A 22,633-nucleotide genomic window follows, 5' to 3' on the forward strand; every position below is an offset into this window, starting at 1 on the left:
AGATTCGAGAAGTGTCACAGGGACTGAAGAGAAAGTCACTTCCTAGATTGAGTACTTAAATATTTTTCTACATAAAGGCTTGAGAAATTTTCCAGTCTTTGAAGGGAGAAGTGTGACTCCACTTATGTAAAAAATAATCCCTTTCTGTTTTGGCCTGGCTGTGGGCTACACTGAGTGCTACTGTCACCTGGTGGTGTTTAGATGAATAACCACTTTTAGGAAGGGTGGGTACTCCACAGTTATCCACTCCCTAGTGACTTATTTCACTGGTCGGCGTACCAGGTCATTTGTTATTTGCTTGTGCATGTATATATGTATGTATGTAAGTATCTGTGTGTGTTTTTCAATGAACACATGGTTGATTGATTTTTAAGTTTATTTATTTAAGTAATCTCTACACCCAAGGCGGGGCTCCAACTCAACACAGAGACATCAAGAGTCACATGCTTTTCCAACTGAGCCAGCCCAGGGCCCCTCAATGAACATATTATTTTCGAATACTTTAGACTTACAGAAAAGTTATACAGTTAGTACAGAGAGTTCCTGTATACTCACCTAGATTCACCTTCTCATTAACGTCTTACATTACCATGGTACATTTGTCACCTCCAAGAAGCCAACATTGAGGGGGTCCCTGAGTGGCTCAGCAGTTTAGCCCTGCCCTCAGCCCAGGGCGTGATCCTGGAGTTCTGGGATCGAGTCCCACATCGGCCTCCCTGCATGGGGCCTGCTTCTACCTCTGCCTGTGTCTCTCCCTCTCTCTCTATGTCTCTCATGAATAAATAAATAAAATTTTTAAAAAAAGAAGCCAACATTGATATAGTACTAGTTATTAAACTCCAGACTATTTCTGGATTTTACTTTTGCACTAAAGTCCTTGACCTGTCCCAAAAGCCCTTCCAGGATACCAGATTCTATATAGCTACCATGATTCCTTAGTCTTCTCTAGTCTGTCAGTTTTTCAGTCTTCCCTTATTTTTCATGATCTTGATAGTTTTGAAGACTGTTGGTCGGATATTTTGTAGAATGTCCTTCAATTTGGGTTTGTCTGATAAATTTTTCACAATAGACTAGACTGCATTCTCTGACATTAATCTTGATGTTAACTAGCCAAGCTAGTACTTGCCAGGTTTCTCCCCCGAAAAGTGACTCTTTCACCCTTTCATTACTCCATTCCTAAATTCAGCCTAACTTAAGGGGGAGAAGAGGATAAACTCCACTTCCTTCTTTTTAAGATTTTATGTATGTATGTTTGTATGTATGTATGTATTTATTTATTTATTTTTAAGATTTTATTTACTTATTCATGAGAGACACACACACACACAGAGGGACAGACACAAGCAGAGGGAGAAGCAGGCTCCCTCTAGGAAGTCCTATGTGGGACTTGGTCCCAGGACCCTGGGATCATGACCTGAGCCAAAGGTAGGCATTCAACCACTGAGCCACCCAGACATCCCTAGACTCCACTTCCTGAAGGGGAAGCATCCATATAAATGGTTTGAAATTCTTTTAAGGAAAATCTAACTCTTCTCTCACGTTTATTCATTCATGTATTTATATCAGCATGAACTTGTAGATATTTATTTTACACTTTGGGTTATAATCCAATGTAATCCTATTGGTTTTGTTCAAATTGCACCTTTTACCAGTGGGAGCTCTTTCAGGCTGGTTCTTGTCTCTTTGACATTCTACCTCCCTTTTGTTTTCTGAGTACTTCCTTTGCATATGTATTTTTCATTTAAAAAAACACTTTTATTTTTTATATATACTTTTTTATTGTTCAATTTGCCAACATACAGTATAACACCCAGTGCTCATCCTGTCAAGTGCCCTCCTCAGTGCCTGTCATCCAGTCACCCCATCCCCCCACCCGCCTCCCCTTCCACTACCCCTTGTTCATTTCCCAGAGTTAGGAGTCTCTCATGGTTTGTCACCCTCTCTCATTTTTCCCACTCATTTTCCCTCCTTTCCCCTATAATCTCTTTCACTATTTCTTATATTCCCTGTATGAGTGAAACCATATAATGTTTGTCCTTCTCCGATGGACTTACTTCACTCAGCATAATACCCTCCAGTTCCCTCCACGTCGAAGCAAATGGTGGGTATTTGTCATTTCTGATGGCTGAGGAATATTCCATTGTATGCATAGACCACATCTTATTTATCCATTCATCTTTCGATGGACACTGAGGCTCCTTCCACAGTTTGGCTATTGTGGACATTGCTGCTATAAACATCGGGGTGCAGGTGTCCCGGCATTTCATTGCATCTGTATCTTTGTGGTAAATCCCCAGCAGTGCAATTGCTGGGTCGTAGGGCAGGTCGATTTTTAACTCTTTGAGGAACCTCCACATGGTTTTCCAGAGTGGCTATCCCAGTTCACATTCCCACCAACAGTGCAAGAGGGTTCCCCTTTCTCTACATCCTCTCCAACATATGTTGTTTTCTGTCTTGTTAATTGTCACCATTCTCACTGGTATGAGGTGAGAGGCATCTGGCTGGCTCAGTCAGGAGAGCATGTGACTCTTGTTCTCAGGGTCATGAGTTCAAGCCTCATGTTTGGCGTGGAGCCTACTTAAAAAAAAAGAAAGAAAAAAATACTTTTAGGAAGCAAGAAAACTATCTTTATAATTCCATCATCCCAACACAACCAGTTAGCATTTTAGTATTTTGTTGTTCACATTTTTGAAACATAGTTTTTATTTTATTATTTTTTTAAAGATTTTATTTATTCATGAGAGACACAGAGAGAGAAGCAGAGACATAGGCAGAGGGAGAAGCAGGCTCCCTGCACGGAGCGCGATGCGGGACTTGATCCCAGGACCTTGAGATCACATTCTGAGCTGAAGACAGATGCTCAACCACTGAGCCACCCATGTGCCCACATAACCTAAATTTCACTATACAGTCTAAACCCTCCGGCTCAGTGCTTCACGTAGAGAGGTGCAGTGTGTATTAACACCCAAGTGTGCACACACAGTATCTATCAGCAAAATGCAGGTATACCACTTCCCACTACTAAGGTATCAAAGTAAGTATCTTACATGTACCAACAAGATCAGTTATACCTTTGAATGTATCTAGTCTACGCCATCTATTATTTAGCTTCTTTTTCCTTACCTTATTGAGGTAAATTTGACCAGTAAAAATCATATATATCTAAGGGGCATAATGTGACGGCTTGATCTGTGTTTAGCTTCCCATAGTGGGAGGACTTAATAAAGAATGAAACCATGATATTCAGTCTTAACAGAAATACTCTGCAATGCCTCTAAATCTAAACCAATGGTGTATATCCCAAATTTGGTTCTTTGGGGTATTTTTATTAAAGAGGAAGACGTTACTTTTCCACAATTTTCAAGCTTTCTTCATACTGACTTTTTTTTTTTTTAGGGACCAAATCATTAAATCATGCCCAACCTCCTGGCTGCCTGGTTTTACAGGTTCTCATACTCCCCGCTTCTCATAATGTCTAGTTTGTAGTAATGATTCAGAATAACAAACTCTACACTAACGCATACAAGACAGGTATGAAATATGGTTAACATCTGTTGTGTTTCTGCCGTGTTTGTGAGGCTGTTGGGTTCTCATACCCTTGTGATTGCTTCTCTTCTTTGGCAATGGAAGACTATGGGCCTTGCAGCAGGGCAGAGGATACACTTCTGGACCTGCCGCTTACTAGTTGTTTTGCCCTGGACAAGTATTTTTTAACCTTTCTGTGCCCATTTCTACAAGTGAGAAATTGAGTTTTCCTATATTGCAAGATTTTTAAGAGGATTCAATTGAGAAAGTACACGGGAAAGCTTTCATTTAGTCTAATCTGTCATAGACAAGCATACAACCTTTATTTCTTCCCTATCACTTTCCAAACTCGACACTGATGCATTTGGACCTACTCCTTGCATTAATTTGTATTTGATCTTCTTTCATTCCCCCATGTCAGAAGGTCCCTTCAGCAATCTGTTAGAAAACTACTCCTTAGGGGTGCCTGGATGGCTCACCAGTTAAGCATCCAACTTTTGGTTTTGGCTCAGGTCATGATCTCATGATTGTGGGGTTAAGCTTTGCATCGGGCTCTGTGCTCAGCAAGGAGACTGCTTAAGATTCTCTCCCCCTCCGTCCCTCCCCCTGGTCAGGCTCTCTCTCTCTCTCTCTCTCTCAAATAAATAAATAAATCTTAAAAAAAAAATGAAAAAGAACTACTCTCTATCCTCTGGTCACTAAGAGGAAAATATGCAAGGGACTAAGATTATGTGACCTCAGTGGTTTTCAGTTTTATGTTTTTGGAACCCTCTGTTCAAATGAAATATCTCTTGGAATTGTGATGTATAAATAAGACATTTTAAGAAGGTCATTTTATTAGCATTCCTTTATTTTATAAGTTCACATAGATCATTTTATAACACTTATTAGAATGACGTTCAGAACTGAATGTTCTGATGACACATATCAGAAATCCAGGGTTAGAGTTGACAGCTGCAAACTTATCAACCTCAGCATTTGATTCTGCCTCTTGTTTTGATTGCACAGAATCAGTACAGTTGTGATTCAAACAGAAAATAACTTAGCATCTTAACCACTGGCTCATATTTTGATAATAAATATAGGGCAATACACACCTAAAAACCATCTATGATACATCATCACATCCAACATGCTATGGTTGCACCTGTTATCACATAAGCTGACATCTCTCAGAGCATCATACATATGTAGCGACAGACCCTCTGGACAATTTTGTATGGTAAATTCACAGATGTAAATTTAAATACATAAATGCTAGTGCAGAACTACATCCTTCCTAGTCTGTGACACATTAGGGAAACATTAAATAGGCACAGAAATGACAAAGGAGGGCAGCCCGGGTGGCTCAGTGGTTTGGTGCCTGAGCCACACCTTCAGCACAGGGCATGATCCTGGAGATCCAGGATAGAGTTCCACATAGGGCTCCCTGCAGGGAGCCTGCTTCTTCCTCTGCCTGTGTCTCTGCCTCTCTCTCTCTCTCTGTGTCTCTCATGAATAAATAAATAATCTTAAAAAAAACAAATGACAAAGGATTTAGACAGGGAACTGTACAGAATGAATTCCTCAGCAGCACAAGGAAGGGACTGATTAATATCTATCATGAGTACACTGACTGTTCTACCTTCATGCTCTGCTTGCTGCCAGCTACCCCTTCCTGGTTGCCTAAGATTCAGGAGAAATGCCCTTCTAATACTGCCTGAAAAAGGGCCTCCTCCTCCTCAGCTGCTTCTTCATCCTTTATCAGTAAGCCAGGGGCTGGGCCGGCCTGTGGCAGAGCAAGCTTCCTGCGAAGGGTTCCGTGGATGGCTGCAGCCAGGAATTGGTCTAGGTGAGCCTGATTCACATCTTTCTCAATTGCTCCTCTCTCTACCAGTTTCTGTAATAAAGGCTCCAACCTTAGCAGGTAAGCAGACAATTTATCTTCATCTCTCCGATGAGTGGTCAGATACTTGATCTGCAATTCCCTAGGATTCTCAATAACCCCAAACACCTGCTCAAGAGCCTGCAGGCATTAAGCAACTGTAACGAAAGGACTGTTTATCTTGAGGAAACGAATAACATCAAATGCTGGGCCTCTGAGGCTCTCTAGCCATGGCCTTCTTTTCTCTGCATCTGACACCGGCCATGTCTTCGTCATCTGAGGAGTATGAAGAAACTGCCGGGATTCGAATTCTTCTTCTCCTGGTTCTGGAGGCTCACTGCCTGAGAACACTCTCAGCTTTTTGTACAGGCTGAAGGGCTCCCTCTAATGCTTGTGTCAACATAGGGGTCTGTATTTCTGGGATCATGTTCTGGCCTAGGTCAAAAGGGTCGTTTCCATATCCAAGAGCTCTGGTCAACTCAACGTTGTGCCCTCTCCCTCTAAGAATCCATTTAATCTGCTTAAAAACTCATTATCCAGGTCTGGCGGCTTAAAGATCACTCTCCAGACACCCCCTCGTCCGGGTATCTCCTTAGGGACCAGAGAACGAGTAGTCTCTCCTCGGTCAGCCCGACCAGGGCTACGTTCCTGTTCTCGTCCCGCCGGAACAGCCTCCCGCGCAGTCCGTGCTCGCCCAAGTGCGCCAAAGCGGCCCGCAGAGCCTCCTCGCTTTCCGCCATGGCACAGGTCGGGGTGGGGAGCGGGATGCCCTCCGAGGGCGCACATCCGTCCCCCCGCGCCAGTCCTCAGCCTCGCGTCGTGGTGCCCCAAGCAGCGGATGCCGAGTCTAATCCGGCCGGGGCACAGGTGGCGCCGCGCCAGCCCCCAGGTGAGGTCCGGGTCGGAGGCCTGCGAGCGCCGGGCAGTCGGGTCAGCGGCGGGGGCCGGTGACCCCGCCCCCGCCAGGCCCCCCGGAGGGCGACCTCCGGGCCGTCTCCCCCTCGGCCGTGCAGTCGTCCGCGCCCGCGCCCCTCGCCGGCGCAGCGGGGGCCGGCCTCCCCGCACTCGGAGGGCGACCGGGGGGACGGCGGCCCGCGGCGAGGCGCCGGGCGAGGACGCGGAGCCGGACCGAGCAGCTCCGGGCAAGACGCCCGCGGCCTCCGCCCCGGTCCCCACCTGAGCCGGCCGGGCGCGCGCGCCGGGAGGAGACCCGGCGTCACGACGGGCGGAGCGCGCGGCTTCCGGCCCGAGCCGGAAGTCCCGACTGTGGCAGCATCCGGGACGGCGGGCGGGCGGGCCAAACGGGACAGGAAGGTGAGATCCGGGAGCTGCCGGTCTCCGCAGGCTCGGTGGGTGGCCGCTGCCCGGCCCCGGGCTCCCGGCGCTGCGAGGCGGAGAGGCCCGGGCCCGGCGCCGCCCGCGCGCCTCTGGTCGCGGCCGCGGGCGCTGCGGCGCGGCGGGGGGCGGGGCCGGCTGCCGGGGAGGCCCGCGGGGGGGCTGGGGAGCCTCCGGGCCCGGCCCGCTGACACGGCTCGGGGGGGCTCCGGCCGCCGCCACAGGGGCCGGGCCGCCGCGTGACTGGCGCGGTCACGCTGTGCTTGATCACAATTAGCTTGTGCTCCGGGCCGGCCGCGCTCCCGTGTCTCCCAGCCGGTGACCCCGGGGGTTTCTCTTAGGGTGGCTTTCTCTGAAATGCCCAAACCGCCCGATTATTCAGAACTGAGTGACTCTTTAACGCTTGCCGTGGGGACAGGAAGATTTTCGGGACCACTGTAAGTGTTTAAGAGTTGCGGTCTTACCGTGGGGGCTCCGACTTTGGTTTGACTTGCAGCATCGAGCGTTCACGTCCAAACGGGACTGTTCAGTCAGAAACTACTGGGACTGTAGGAGCGAAGTCTTCTGAGGAAACCAGTTTAGTCCCAGTTCCTCACGGAAGGTGTGCTGGACCTGTTTCAGCCGGATGTTCGGTGATTGGTCTATTCTGTGGGATTCACATAGAAAGCACTGTCCATATATATATATATATACTGAAACTTCACTTTTTCATAACTATTACCTAAAACAAGCTGTGAGTTGTTTACATTTCTTAGTAAATGTCGATTTAGTTATTTCCCAGCTTAAATGCATTAATGGGGACTAGTTGCCCTGACACCATTTACTACACCCTAACTTTTTTTTTTTTTTTTTCCTTAATGTGAAGGCACAGAGCATGGAGAATGATGAACTTCCGCCAGAGGATGGGATGGATTGGAGTGGGATTGTATTTGTTAGCAAGCGCAGGAGCGTTTTACTATGTTTTTGAAATCAATGAGACTTACAACAGGCTGGCCTTGGAACACATTCAGCAGCACCCGGAGGAGCCCCTTGAAGGAACCACATGGACACACTCCTTGAAAGCTCGCTTACTCTCCCTGCCTTTTTGGTTTTGGACAGTTATTTTTCTGATACCTTACTTACAGATGTTTTTGTTCCTTTATTCTTGTACGAGAGCTGACCCCAAAACAGTGGGCTACTGTATTATCCCCATATGCTTGGCAGTTATTTGCAATCGCCACCAGGCATTTGTCAAGGCTTCTAATCAGATCAGCAGACTACAACTGATTGACACGTAAAATCAGTCACCATTTTTTCATTACAGTTAAAAAACTGCCAGTACCATATGGAGCCCGATCACAAGACTGCAGTTTCTTTGCAGACCTCAGGAAGTTGTGGTGGGACAGCGGCTTTCTAAAAAGTGTGACTAGGGGGCTGTCTTTATCTGAATAATAATGAATTTTTAAGTGAAGCCCGAGATACAGTACTACAAAATCATGTTGATGACTTCAGATTTTGGAAGTAAAATCGTGTCTGTTATTTGCATTCTTTAGAAACTTGAATAAGTACCTGAACTCCTATTTTTATTCTACTGTGCAACATAGTGATGATTCAGAAATTTTTCCTATGGGGAAAAATGAATATGAACATTTCCATTGTGCTTAATGTAAAAAGGTCCAAACATGGTCATAAAATTTAAATTTTATACAATTACTTGGCTTGCTTTAAAATTCTTCAGGCTAAAACACCACATCAACCTGTTGTAACTAGGCCAACTATTTATGCTTGCTTACTGTCAGTTTGTGAGAAATTGGTATAAAATTATTGAGGTGATGGCTGTATTGATAAGCAAAGTTTGTGCTTCCTTTTGGTAATGCTACTGGCACTATCAGCATTATTAATGCTACTAGTTTTTTAAAAGATTACTTGGGAAGAAAGTAAATGTTTGAAAGTTGAGAAATCTTACACAGAGAAGATGGAAACGAGGTATTCAGTTAAAATATTTAGTCTGGTCCTTGTCAGATGTGAGACACTCCTCTAAAATATTACCAAGTCATCATCCTTCTGATTTTCTTTTCTGGCCTAAGGTCCAGTCTTCCGGTCTTCAGGCAACAGGTTAATTGCATAAAGATGTGATCATTGTACTTCTTCCTTTGCTTCTGTACTTACTACCTCATGTCTGGTACCAATACAATTAACTAAAACATGGAAATACCAGATTTTAGGATTTTTTTTTTTCTGGGTGAGATCAAGATGTATTTTTTATACAGTTAATGTCATTAACACCAAGGAAATGTTTTACACTGATGGATTTTAATAATAATCATAACCTTTTTTGGTGCTTATTCTTTCGGGTCCTGTTCTAAGAGGTTTACATGAATGAACTCCTTTAATCCTCTCAACAACCCTAAGAAACAATTATTATCCAGATTTTATAGATAAGGACACTGAGGTAGAGAAGTTAAGTAACTTGCCTGTTAAGGTCACACACCTGGTGAGCAGCAGAGCCAGAGGTATGACCAGGCATCTGATGCCTTTGTTCCTAACCACTGAGTTGTAGTGCTTCTCACAAATGACATATTTCAGGATATTGTCTGCCTAGCCATGCCAAAGAATGGAAATGGCATTACTTAAAGGTTTTTCTCAATTCATAGGAGCTATTGAAAATTGAAGTGTTTTAACAACCTCAGCATTTAAATCTGATTTGACTAGAATGGAAGGTTGAACATTTCACAGCAAGCTTTACTCGAAAGATGGAGCAGGTACCTTTGTAACTCAAAAGCAGCAAGATCAGGTCCTTCTCCAGGTAATCAATCTCACTTTCCCTTCACTTCTTCCAGAGGGCTAGAGACTGAAATGATCTATCTTTTGCTACAATACACTGAATCTCCAAAGTAGGCAGCAGTTTGAAATACCGTTTCTGTGAGGGTCAGATAACCAAATCACTTGGCATCTTTTGAGTACTTAACTAGTAGTATGCACATTGCAGGCACTGTGTTCTGAGTGATTTACATTTTTCAAAACAGGCCTGTGGGGAGGTTTGTGCTGCTGCTAGTGCGCCATTTTACAGAAGAGGAAGCACAGGAATTAGCTTGCCTGTAGTCACACAACAAGGACATGGAAGAGCCAGGATTTGAACCCATGTCTGGCTTCAGATCTCTAGCTCTATTACTCCATTATACTGCTTCTCAGGAAAAAAAAAAAATAATAATAATTTGAGGAAAATCACTGAGCAGTTTTCTTGCTTGATTTGATTACTCTTGAGGCAGTGGTATTTTAAAAATGATTTAAGAGAATTATTTCAGTTTTTTCATTTCATAAATGCTTGATATAATGCAAGGTTTTTGAGTTTGTCATTTGTCTTATAAAGTAGTAATTCCTTTTTATTGAAGTGGACTTTTATCTTTTATACTTCAAATTCTAGCATTTTGAGATTTGCTAAGTAAGTGCTTGGTCCATTTCTAGTTTTCAAGACCAGATTGCTTTGGTAGTAAAAATATTAAAATAGGGGCTTCTGGGTGGCTCAGTCAGTTAAGCATCTGCTTTGGCTCAGGTCATGATCCCAGGGTCCTGGGATGGAGGCCCACATGATCCCAGGGTCCTGGGATGAAGCAGGCAGAGCAGGGAGCCTGCTTCTCACTCTCTACCACTTGTGTTCTCTTTCTCAAATAAATAAATTTTTTAAAAAAGAAGTAGAGTGGGAGTAATTCAGTATTTCCAAATAAAATTATTAGGTTTCAGATTGCAGGGTTAATCTAGCTCTGTTAGATTGAGGGGGAGATTAAGCTGGTGGAGAGGAGACCCGTGTATTATGTCAGGTTATTTATTTCAAATGCACATCATAGTACAATAAGCAGTGAGTACAGGATTAGATAAGTGGCAAATACAGGAAATTCTTCAGGGATTTCAGAGAAAGGACAAGCATCCTAGTATCCATGCTAGTCAATAATATCTGCTTCTAGAAATGAGAAAAATAATTATGTACCCTAGTTGCTTAATAAGTCACCTTACTTGTAACCACATCTGAAATAAAGCCTGTTGTGTTTTTCATGGAAAATGCCCAGGATTGAGTCCTGCATCAGGCTCCCTGTGGGGAGGCTGCCTCTCCCTCTGCCTATGTCTCTGTCTCTCTGTGTCTCTCATGAATAAATAAATGCAATCTTAAAAAAAAAAAAAAAAGTGCGAGGATAGAGAATAGGCAACTAAATTGGAGAAACATCTAATTCATGGAGTCACCATGTAACTTCTAGTTTTAAAGATGCCACCGTTTTTTTTTTTTTTTAATTTTTTGGGGGGCGGCACAGGAGAGGGAGAGACCTCAAGCTGCTGCCACAATGAGCCCAACATGGGGCCTGATCTCATGACCCTGAGATCATGACCTGAGCCAAAATCAAGAGTTGGACATTTAACCGACTGGTAGCATCTAAGGGTGCCACCTTAAGGTGGCCTGGGTAGCACCCTTAGATGCTACCAGATTTAAAGTAAAAAATATGATTTCCTAAGTTTAGAATTTTTGATTCTATTTCAAAGCTTTTATAATTAATAAAAAGCTTTTCTTTGGGGAATCATCAGATAAAGCACTCCTATGAGAGTAATTGCACACATATAATAATCAAACTGGTTTGTCTGTTCACAATGGGAAGTGTTATAGTCTTTATTATCTAGTGTTGATTTCCTTCTTGAGGACTTAATAATCTCAATCTCCAAAACACTGTTAGAAAGCTTACTATGATACCACATGATTCACTTTTGGATCAAGCATGTGCCATCACTTTATAAATTCTCCAACATATTTGTAAAGTTCCATCAAGTTCTGGACCATGATTGGGAATCCTGCATTAGTATTTTTGTTTTGGCCTAAGACCGTGCATAGGTCTTGAACTAGAGCTGTATCATAGAATCATCCAAATGAAAAACAAAGCAAAACTCCTCACATAATGCCAAGGTCCCTTCCCAATTTTATCAATCTCTGGGAGGGGAGAAGAGGCCAATTGTGCTTTTAGAGCTCTTCACATGATTGCTTTGGAATCATTGGTTGAGAATCACTGGGCCATGGATTTTTATGTACCATAAAGATTGAACTGTTTGTCATCTCAGCTGTGTTTGTCTTTGGAGCAGCTTCAACAAATATTTTGCAGCAAGCTCACCCAGCTATTTGAATTGCAAATCTTTAGAGAGATGTCTGTATGTTTGTTTATTTGTTTTTGAGGCTTAAATAGACTTTATTGTTACAAGCAGGGCCCTACAGAGTGGGACCTTATAAAGTGATATATGTGGTCCCAGGATATCACTATGGAGAAATAAAGATGTCGTGATTGTAGAAGAGGTCACTGTAATTGAAGGCCATGATCCTAGGAGGCCAGCTAAGAATTCAGCAGGTATGATCAGGACTAAGCATGGTCAAGTGACAAGGTGAAGGAGAGGACAGTCCCCTTCACTCCTGCTTCCTGTAGCTCTCCAAATGTGACAAGACCCAGCCCCATGGCAGGAGAAAACAAAGCAAGAGGTGAGTCCTCTGGTGATAGTCATGGTCCTGAGGTGTTCCTAGGGCAGCGTGGGATGATCTGGAGCACCGGAAGCTCCATGCTGGGCCTATCGGGCCCTCTAGTCTAGGAGCAGTGTCAGCGTGGACATGACCATACAGACAGCTAGCTGCCTGCCAGAGCCCAAGGTCAAGGAAAAGTGTGTTTTCTAGTTCTAGTTCCTCTCCTACAGATGATCTTTTTTTTTTTTTTTTTTTTTCCCTACAGATGATCTTGAACATACTTCTATCAGGCTTTTTCCTTCCACTCTACCAGAACTGCTCTCTTGTAAAGAGGTCCCTGGTCACTTGCACCCAACTAAACCCAGTGGTCAAGGCTCAGTAGCCTCATTAGCCGTTTTTGATACCCTCCTTGAGACAGTTTCCTGAATTAGTTTCCAGACCAGTACTCCCCAGTAGGGCTTTAGTGATGATGGAAATGTTTGATATCTATCTGTACTGTCCAAATCAGTAGCCACTAGCTACATGAAATGAGCCCTTGAGATGCGGCTAGTGTGACTAAGGAACTGAATTTTAATTTTTAATTGGTTCAAATAGCCACATGCGGTTAGCAGCTACCAGATGTTACCCCACTTCTAGACACTCTCCTGGTTTGCCTTCTTCCTCACTAGCTTTTCCTGTCTCCTTTGCTGGTTCCTCTCTGTGGGCTGTGCCCAGCTTGTGAATGTTGACATACCCCAGTTCTCATTTCTATACCTACTCCCCTTGCTCATCCTATCCAGGTTCATGGCTTTAAGTGCCCATATTTATGTTACTATCTTGAGTCTCTCCTGAGCTCCAGACTTGGATATTCAACCATCTATTTGATATTTACTAAGATGTCTTGCCAGGAATCTGAGATTTAACCTGTCCTAAACCAAGCTCCTCATCTCTCTACCCACCAAAATCTGATCAAGGCCCCTTTAAGCTCTATCAGACAAGTGGCAAGGGATTCTTTTAAAATGTTACTCCTCTCAAAAATCCTCCTATTTGCTTCCCTTCTGAGAATAAAAGGCAAAGTTAACATGGCTTACAAAGTCCTGAATAAGTGGCCCTCGACAATTTTCGTTTTCTACCACTTTCCATCCCTCACTCCACTCTAGCCACTGATCTTCCTGCTGATTCTAGAACACGCCAGAAAAGCCTGTTTCAGGACTTCTACACTGCACGGACCTTCTGTTTGAGTGCTCAGCCCTGGCCTGCTTGATCACATCTTCAGACCTTTGTTCAGTTGTCAAGTTTCACGAGGCTGCCTCTGACCAGCTATTTTAAATTATCCTCCTTCCCTGTTTTTCTCCACAGCACTTACCATCATGTGACACTTTACACATTTTGTCAGAATCTAAACTCCAGGATGCCTGGGTGGCTCAGCGGTTGAGTGTCTGCCTTCGACTCAGGGTGTGACCTCGGGGTCCCGGGATTGAGTCCCACACTGGGCTCCCCACAGGGTGCCTGCTTCTCCCTCTACCTGTGTGTCTCATGAATAAATAAATAAAATCCTAAAAAAAAAAAAAAGAAGAATCTAAACTCCACGAGTGCAGCAATTTTGTCTATTCACTGTTGTACACCCCATGCCTAGGACAGTGCCTGGCACATAGGTGCTCATAATTAATTCTCCCATGAGTGATTCTTATTGCCACTGGATACCTCTTTCATTAGACTGCAAAACAATCTAGCTTGCTCTCCAGAGAGAATAAAGGTTAAAGATAACATTTTCTAAGTGCATAGTCTAATCTTTCACATGTTCAAGTTTAGTGGTTAAGCTTTCTCAGGTTTCAGCATGTAGTGATATATTTTGAGGCCAAGATTTAAAATGAGTCCATTTATTTTTGCCAATGGTTGTGATGGTTGTCCTGGGATTTTCCTCATTCATGCAGAAAAATACATAAACCACATTCACAAACAAGTGGTGGTTACAGCCTTGAGCAATTCTCAAGTTACGATCTTTAAGATAAGTTTTCTAAACCCCTAACATATGCATCAAGTGTCATGCCAACCTCTTAGAGCTACAGCACACAACTGCAGTACTCTGGTGTTTAAGGCAATACTTTGGGCCTGTAAATCACTCATTTAAAGTGGTAACATGTTTTACAAGTTAGGGACACCTGAGTGGCTTCAGCAGTTGAGCATCTGCCTTTGGTTCGGGTCGTGAACCCGTGGTCGTGAGATCAAGTCCGCATTGGGCTCCCTGCATGGAGCCTGCTTCTCCCTCTGCCTCCCTCTTTGTGTCTCTCATGAATAAATAAAATTTTAAAAAGAAGACAAGTCTTTCCAGCATAATTTTGAGTATTGGAGTAAATTTGTTTTTCTTTTTGCATTGGAGTAAATTTCTATTTAAAACTGTACCCCGGGGGATCCCTGGATGGCTCACTGGTTTAGCGCCTGCCTTTGGCCCAGGGTGCGATCCTGGAGTCCCAGGATCGAGTCCCGCATCAAGCTTCCGGCATGGAGCCTGCTTATTCCTCTGCCTGTGTCTCTGCCTCTCTCTCTATATCATAAATAAATAAATAAATAAATCTTTAAAAAAAACCCACAAACATTAAAAAAATAAAATAAAAATAAAACTGTACCTCAATGGCCTCGCTGCTGCCCCAATGTGAGCTGCCACTTCTTAAAAAAAATTTAAATAGGGAACCCCGGGTGGCGCAGCGGTTTAGCGCCTGCCTTTGGCCCAGGGCGCGATCCTGGAGACCCGGGATCGAATCCCACGTCGGGCTCCCGGTGCATGGAGCCTGCTTCTCCCTCTGCCTGTGTCTCTGCCTCTCTCTCTCTCTCTGTGTGTGACTATCATAAATAAATAAATAAAAATTTAAATAGAGGCTTACATTCTAGCATTCACTGTTTTCTGGGCCATGTCTTTAGGGCAATTCTGATCCTAAAGGTCACCTGAGAACTGGAATAGTTAGGGCAACACTGTTAAATTCATTTTATATTTTGAGAATAATGCACTGGGTAGAGGGCATTTTTTTCAAGGTGAAAGCTAGGCACATCAGTTTTAGAAACCCCTCCTCCCTTTTTTTTAAACGTTAGCTCAGTTTCTTAATCTCCTTAGAGGTCATGTTCTCCCTTTTCGACAGAGTAGTAGTCATATGGGAAATGTGGATTTCTTTTAAAAGATGATTTATTTGAGAGAGAGAGAGTATGCACACGCATAAGCCGGGGAGTGGGGGAGGGCAGAGGGAGAGGGAGAGAATTTCAAGCAGGCTCTGCACTAAGCGTGGAGCCCATGACCCTGAGATCATGGCCTGAGCCAAAATCAAGGAGTCGGCCGCTTACCAAAGAGCCACCCAGGCACCCCAGCTGTTTTTTGTGTTTTGGGTTTTTTTTGGAGAGGGAGAGGAAAAGAGAGAATCATAAGCAGGCTCCATGCCCAGCAAAGAGCCCAACCTGGGGCTCAGTCTCATGACCTAAGCCAAAATCCAGTCAGATGCTTAATTGATTGATCCATCCAGGCACTCCTGTTTTGATTTTTAAAGTCTAGATTAGCTAATTTTTGCCCTGAATTACTCACATGACAAATGTTTTAAACTATTCATTTGGCTGGTCTGCCCTTATTAAATGTAAAGCATGACTTTTTAAAATAAAAAATTGGGCCACCGGCCTGGCTCAGTCAGTAAAGCATGTGACTCTTGATCTCCGGGTCATGAGATTGAGCCTCATGTTGAGTATACAGCTTAAAAAAAAAATGTTTAGTTTCAGTAACTTTGCAGGAACAGTAACTTTTTCTGTATTTGTATAGAAAAATACAAAATATGCTTACTTTTTAAAAAGATTTTATTTGTCCATGAGAGACACACAGAGAGAGGAAGAGACATAGGCAGAGGAAGAAGCAGGCTCCCTATGGGAAGCTGGATGCAGGATTTGATCCCACGACCCCGGGATCATGACCTGAGCCAAAGGCAGATGCCCAACCATTGAGCCACCCAGGTGCTTCCAAAATATGTTAAATGCAAAGAGAACAAGAGTGTTCTTGTTCTCTCTTTAAGAATATCCCCCCTCTTATTCTCAACCCAACTCTCTGCTCAGCAGCAGTCTGGCTATCCTTTTAGATACCACATGTGTATCTATTCTCCAATAGTAGCATTCAACACACTAGTCTGTATCTTGCTAGTTTTCATTTAACATTATATTTTAGAGATTGGTCTCTAACACACAGAGCTATACTTTGGTCTTTTATCATGGCTGCACAAAATTATTGTATTAATCTTCTATTTTTACTTAATTAACTAAAGTCTTCTGTGAACGGACACTTAGGTTCTTTACAGTAGTAATACCTAGAATAAATGCTACAATGAATAGTGCTATAGAACTGTGCACATGTATTCTGTTATCACTGGATAAATTTCTATAAGTGAAATTGCTCAAAGAACAGTACATCTAACATTTTGTACTGTACAAGAAGTGTCAATTTGACTTTCAAAGAGCTTATACCAAATCACACCATCAGTACTACATAACCCTCAAGTCCTTTCCAGCTCAATATTGCATCAAAACTTTTGATCTTTCAGTCTGAAAAGTAAAAAGTGGTATTCATTTTATTGAAGTAGCATCTTTTTTCATTTAAAAGTCATGTGTATTTTTCTTGTGATCTCCCTATCCCCTTCCTTTGTCCACTTCTATGGTCTGATAAAAGGCAATAGTTCTTAGTCATTTGTGCTGAAAATACAAAATACCTTTTCCCTCTCTTTTTAAAGATTTTATTTATTTATTCATGAGAGACACACACACACAGAGGGAGAGAGAGGCAGAGACACAGGCAGAGGGAGAAGCAAGCTGCATGCAGGGAGCCTGACGTGGGACTTGATCCCAGGTCTCCAGGATCATGCCCTGGGCTGAAGGCGGCACTAAACCGCTGAGCCACCCGGGCTGCCCCTTTTCCCTCTTTGTATTTCGACCTTATAGAATGTTCTGTTTTTCATTATGGTATAGTCATATTAACCAATCTCTTCTATTATGGTTTCTGGATTTAAAAAAAATCTTGCTTAGGAAACCTTCCTCACTCTGAGACTGTAAAAACTATTACTCCATTTTAATACTTTTGTGTTTTATTTTTTACATTAAAAATCTTGATTCTAGGGGCACCTGGGTGGCTCAAACATCTGCCTTTGGTTCAGGTCATGATCCCAGGGTCCTGGGGTGGAGCCCCTGCATCAGGCTCCTCACACAGTGGGGAGTCTGTTTCTCCCTCTCCCCCTCCTGCCTGCAACTCTCCCTGCTTGTGCTCTCAAATAAACAAAATCTTAAAAAAAAATACATATTATTTCTTAATGTAACCCAAAAGCACTTCAAGAAAAACCATTATGTTGCATATATCCATGTATTTCACACTCCACACTCCATGTCTCAAATTTTAAAAGATTACTGAACTAAGTCTAGTGTCAAGCTTATTTTTAGCTAGTATCGTGAGGCTGACTTTCCTTTACAAAAGTAAATTCAAAAGAAATTCAGATTAACTCTCCTGCTTACCTGTGGCTTATGTTTGTACCCTTAGAAGGCAGCAGATCAGAAAACCTGGCAAGGCATTTCTTCTATACTGGTCACATATGTAGCTCACTTATGAAGAAGACAGTATTAGAGTTAGAATCAGTATTAAAATTAAGGAAAAGATCAAACCTATAACCCAGACCTTAAAGCACTGGACCACAAGCTCAAATATCTTGAAGTTTCTTCTTTATAAATATATTTACTAAACAAAGAAGGGAACAATATTCAGGAGCAAAGTTCAGCTATTACTTCAAAAATAGGAACAATTTTTTTTTTAAAGATTTTATTTATTCCCCAGGATCACAACCTGAGCCAAAGGCAGACGCTCAACCACTAAGCCACCAAGGTACCCCAAAATATGAACTATTTTAGGGGCACCTGGCTGACTTAGATGATCATATGACTATTGATCTCAGGGCCATGAGTCTGAGCCCCACGTTGGGTGTGGAGGTTACTAAAAAAAAAAAAAATAATAAACTTTTAAAAAAGAAAAAATCTAAAAAAATATATATATGAACTATTTTAACAATGTTGGTAGGTTTTAAGGATTGTATGAAGAAAACAATTATGTCAATAACTGAGTCAAAGTGCCAACATTAGAAACATTATCACAAACTAAACGAGGAAACTTCTATTTATAAAACTTTTCTAGTTGGTATTTTGATTACATAAGAGCACTTAGTGGAAGGCTGATGTAAAACAATACTTTAAAGATAAGAAAAGGTACCTAAGTTCAGTTTCCTCAATAGCATGTACTTTGTAAGCTATAGATTTCAGAATGTGTACCTGGGAAAGTACTATGGTAATCTTTTTTTTTTCTTTTGGTACTCTTTTAAAGGCTATGTGTACGACCCAGCTCTGCAAATGATTAGCTCAAATTCAGGGCCAACATCTATTTCAAGATTCAATTCACCTCGGAAATGAATCATATAATCTGTAAGGTTACTTCCAGCTCTAAAATTCTGTAACTATTTGCATTTCCTTAGGTACATGCCACTTGATTTCTTTGCGATCTAAATGAATCAGGAAACATGCACAGTAAATAATAAATGCCTTAGTCCCACCGACAAGCAGAAAAGGAAAACACATACACATTTTAGAAATATATATGTATTTTAAAGGATTCAATAGTACTTCAGTAAACAAAATCAAAGCATAGATACAGGATGAGAATATCTTAAGTTATAGTCAATATCTATGGTTTAAAGACTTGGATTTGTGTTTATATACATAACATGCTTATATATATAACATGTTACAGCATAAAAGCACACCCAACTTTGTTCTCTTAAGGTAGAAGTTAAATACATATTTGTTGAGTGATATTATCTCTGGGTGTCTGTTTATTCGTTTGAGTGTGGGTTCCAGGTTTCCTTGGGTCTCTCTCAAGGGCTCATTTCCTTCTTCAGTACTTCTCTCTCTTCCTGTTTTCCTTCTTCTTACACAGAACTGCCATTCTCAAATTTAATATCCAATTTTCACCACTTGCTCATGTCACATGGCTCTTTGAAATGTTACTAAGATCTGACAAGTACTTTTAATAACAAGCAGAAGCCAAAAGATCACACAATTCAGTAGCTATTTAAAAAGTAGAAAACAATAAAAATTCAGTTGCCAACTTAGAGGATTTTATACATCATTGAGTGTTCTATTTTATTTCCATGGTCTGAAATTTCTCACTCAAGACAGATTAATTTCTAAACATTTATTTTATCTCTGCTGGAAAGAAACAATTTTTTCTTTGACAAACTGTCCTAGGGGAATAAAACAAATGCTTTTCCAAACCAGAGCACAAGTCTTTCCTAATGTCAGTGTGTGATAATTCAGATATAGTAGCAGTCTTTAAAATTTCATAAAAGCTACTGTTAAGATGGTGGTTTGGGCCGTTTTGCAGATGGTCCATCTGAGTTAGTTCTGTTATCAATGTTATTTTCATCTTCTGCATCATCTTCATCATCACCTTTTAAAATAAACATTTGTTGTATGACAATATGTTCAGTAGCTCAAAGAAACAGATTGCTAAAATGGTTGATAATGAGACCATTTCACTTTTAAGGATTAATAAAATCATACATACATCAGATTCAAAGTGTATGGATAAAAAGATTTCAAGAATTTTGGTGTTTAAAATTTTAAGTATCGGGCAGCCCGGGTGGCTCAGCGGTTTAGCGCCGCCTTCAGCCCAGGGTGTGACCCTGGAGGCATGGGATTGAGTCCCACGTCAGGCTCCCTGCAAGGAGCCTGCTTCTCCCTCTGCTTGTGTCTCTGCCTCTCTTTCTCTCTGTGTCTCTCATGAATAAATAAATTTTTAAAATAATAATAATAAATAAATAAAATCTTATGTATCACTTTTTTTTTGAGATGTAATTCACATACTACAAAATTCACTCTTTTAAAGTGTTCAATTTATTGATTTGTAGTATATTCCCTAGGTTCAGCACTGTCACCACTATGTAATTCTGGAACATTTTTATCATCCTAGAAAGAAATCCCACACCCATTAACAATCACTTCCCATTTCCCTTGGCAATCTGTAATCTACTTTCTATCTCCAGAGATTTGTCTATTCTGGATATTTCATATAAATGGAATCATAAGACATGTGGCCTTTTTGTCTGCCTTCCCTCACTCAACATGTTTTTGAGGCTCATTCACGTTGTATTGTTTATTGGCAGACACTCAGCCACTGAGCCATCCAGGTGCCCCCAACCTAAGCTTTATGAGGTCTTCATTTAATATACAAAAACATGTCCTCCAATACAAAGATACTACTGACCTGCCATTAATAGAATAGGTCATTTTTCTGATAAGTAATGATATTTTAAGAAATGGTTCTAGTTGGGGGCACCTGGGTGGCTCAGCTGGTTAACCGTCTGCCTTTGGCTCAGGTCATGATCTCTGGGTCCTGGGATCAGACCCTGCATCAGGCTCCCAGCTCTGCAGGGAGTCTACTTCTCTCTCTCCCTCTGCCTGCTTGTGCTCTCTCTCATTCCCTGTCAAAGAAATAAAATCTCTAAAAGAAAGAGAGAGAGAGAGAGAGAGAGAGAGAGAGAGGAGGAGGGAGGGAGGAAGGAAGAAAAATGGTTCTAGCTACACTCATCCTATTCCAATAACATTTTCAACAGAGAGAAGTAATTCTGGAGCCAAGAAATAGGTCACTTTTTTTTTTTTTTTTAGATTTTATTTATTTATTCATGAGAGACACACACAGAGAGAGAGAGGGAGAGAGAGAGAGAGGGGCAGAGACACAGGCAGAGGGAGAAGCAGGCTCCATGCAGGGGGAGTGTGGGACTCGATCTGGAGTCTCCAGGATCACGCCCTGGGCTGAAGGCAGCGCTAAACTGCTGAGCCACCAGGGCTGGCCAGGATTTCACTTTCAACCCATGTGGCAACACCCAATTAACAATTCATGGAACCAATGTATTCTCTGAACTCAGTGTAATGGTCTGAGTTCACATTATCTGGAACTATCAAGATGTAAACAAGATGGAATGAAAAAGGAAAGTATAGTACAGTTTAAGACCCTCTTTAGAGGAGTTAAGTCCTGACTCCAATAATTAATTCATAGGTTCTTCAGGTTGGGACAGAAAATGTACCTACCTCTTTTTCTATTCACTTAACTTTCATATTTCTCCTTCCAAATTGTACTTTCTAAAATGTGATCTGGGGGGAGACCCGGGTGGCTCAGCGGTTGAGTACCTGCCGTCGCTCAGGGCGTGATCCCGGGGTCCTGGGATCGAGTTCCGCATCGGGCTCCCTGCAGGGAGCCTGCTTCTCCCTCTGCCTGTGTCTCTGCCTCTCTCTTGTGTCTCTCATGAATAAATAAATATAATCTCAAAAATAAAATAAAATGGGATATGGGAAACGAGTGCCTGGGAGTTAGAGGGGAGTTGATTCCTTCAACTGAAATCTTCAGAACCTATTGTGCGATGATGGTTGGCAGTCTAACTGGTCTGTAATTTCACCCCCGGTAATAACACTCGTTTTCATCCTTCAACACGCAGCTCAGAAGTCATGCCGTCTCTAAAACTCTAAAGCCTTCCTGGGTCCTCTTTTCAATAGTTGGAGGGCCCCGGGGTCATACTTCCAATCTGTAGTGAGTGTTCGCTTGTCTAACTCCCACCAGCCTGAGAGTTCCACAAAGAACTGCGTGGCATTCACCTCATTCTAACTCCAGAGCACAGCCCAGGGCCCGGCACAGAGGAGTAGGCATTTGGCACGTTTATTGTGATACAGATGGAAAGAGTCGCGAAAACGCTTAAGTAGGAGGAGACCAGATAATATGGCGGTTAAGTGCCGGCCAACGATATTTTTTTTTCTTTTTCTTTTTTTTTTTTTTACTTTTTAAAAACTTTTATTTATTCATGAGAGACGCAGAGCGAGACAGGCAGAGGGAGAAGCAGGCTCCGTGCAGGGAGCCCGACGTAGGCCTCGATCCCGGGTCTCCAGGGTCACGCCCTGGGCCGAAGGCGGCGCTAAACCGCTGAGCCATCCGCGCTGCCCTAGTGCCAACGATGTTTAGCTGGATTCCTCCTTCCCCGAGGCTCACTTTCCCCAGGCCGCCCCCTCCCCCGGGCCCCCTGCCCCGCCCCCCGCCGCTCCTGCACCTTCTCAGGGCTCACCGTCCATGGCCTCTTCCGCAGCCGCCGCCTCCCGGTCTTGCGCTTCCTGCTGTACCAAGGGGTCGAAAAGCTCGGCCACCAGCTCTCTCATCTGGGCCACGCCAGACAACAGGCCCTGGAAAGGGTCAGCGTCGGCCGGCGCCTCACAGGGCACCCGCAACAGCCGCTGCTGCCCATCCAGCCCGACGTACTCGCCCAGCAGCTCCATGACGACCGCAGGGCTTCCACAGCCAGCGACCGAGAAGCGCCACCCGGAAGCGGAAACCGGCGCGCGGCGTGCGCAGGCGCGCAGGCCGGAGGAGG

General features: G+C 42.9%; 2 protein-coding genes across 8 annotated transcripts; one reads left to right on the forward strand and one right to left on the reverse strand.

Annotated features, from left to right (window-relative positions):
- Positions 1-1,869: 1,869 nt before the first annotated feature.
- Positions 1,870-22,609, reverse strand: GON7 (GON7 subunit of KEOPS complex). Of its 3 annotated transcripts, XR_013386761.1 has the most exons (4): positions 22,331-22,609; positions 17,691-17,777; positions 7,189-7,370; positions 1,870-2,574 (listed from the first exon to the last, which is right to left on the reverse strand). XR_013386761.1 is itself a non-coding variant. In XM_077910391.1 (2 exons), the coding sequence occupies exons 1-2, from the start codon at positions 22,536-22,538 to the stop codon at positions 19,574-19,576; spliced, it is 303 nt and encodes a 100-aa protein (XP_077766517.1). In that variant the 5' UTR covers positions 22,539-22,601; the 3' UTR covers positions 18,803-19,573. The 3 variants fall into 3 exon arrangements, 1 of the variants encoding a protein (XP_077766517.1); XR_013386762.1 differs by lacking the exons at positions 1,870-2,574; positions 7,189-7,370; positions 17,691-17,777 and adding an exon at positions 18,803-19,668 and having other exon boundaries at positions 22,316-22,473; XM_077910391.1 differs by lacking the exons at positions 1,870-2,574; positions 7,189-7,370; positions 17,691-17,777 and adding an exon at positions 18,803-19,668 and having other exon boundaries at positions 22,331-22,601.
- Positions 6,254-9,048, forward strand: LYSET (lysosomal enzyme trafficking factor). 5 transcript variants are annotated; one of them, XM_077910390.1, is made up of 2 exons: positions 6,254-6,278; positions 7,590-9,048. In XM_077910390.1, exon 2 carries the CDS (start codon positions 7,606-7,608, stop codon positions 7,999-8,001), a length of 396 nt encoding a protein of 131 aa, XP_077766516.1. In that variant the 5' UTR covers positions 6,254-6,278; positions 7,590-7,605; the 3' UTR covers positions 8,002-9,048. The 5 variants fall into 5 exon arrangements, with proteins under 5 accessions (XP_077766516.1, XP_077766512.1, XP_077766513.1 ...); XM_077910386.1 differs by lacking the exon at positions 6,254-6,278 and adding an exon at positions 6,622-6,703; XM_077910387.1 differs by lacking the exon at positions 6,254-6,278 and adding an exon at positions 6,654-6,738.
- Positions 22,610-22,633: the final 24 nt, after the last annotated feature.

The sequence above is a fragment of the Canis aureus genome, chromosome 9, assembly GCF_053574225.1.
Source record: "Canis aureus isolate CA01 chromosome 9, VMU_Caureus_v.1.0, whole genome shotgun sequence".
NCBI lineage: Eukaryota > Metazoa > Chordata > Mammalia > Carnivora > Canidae > Canis > Canis aureus.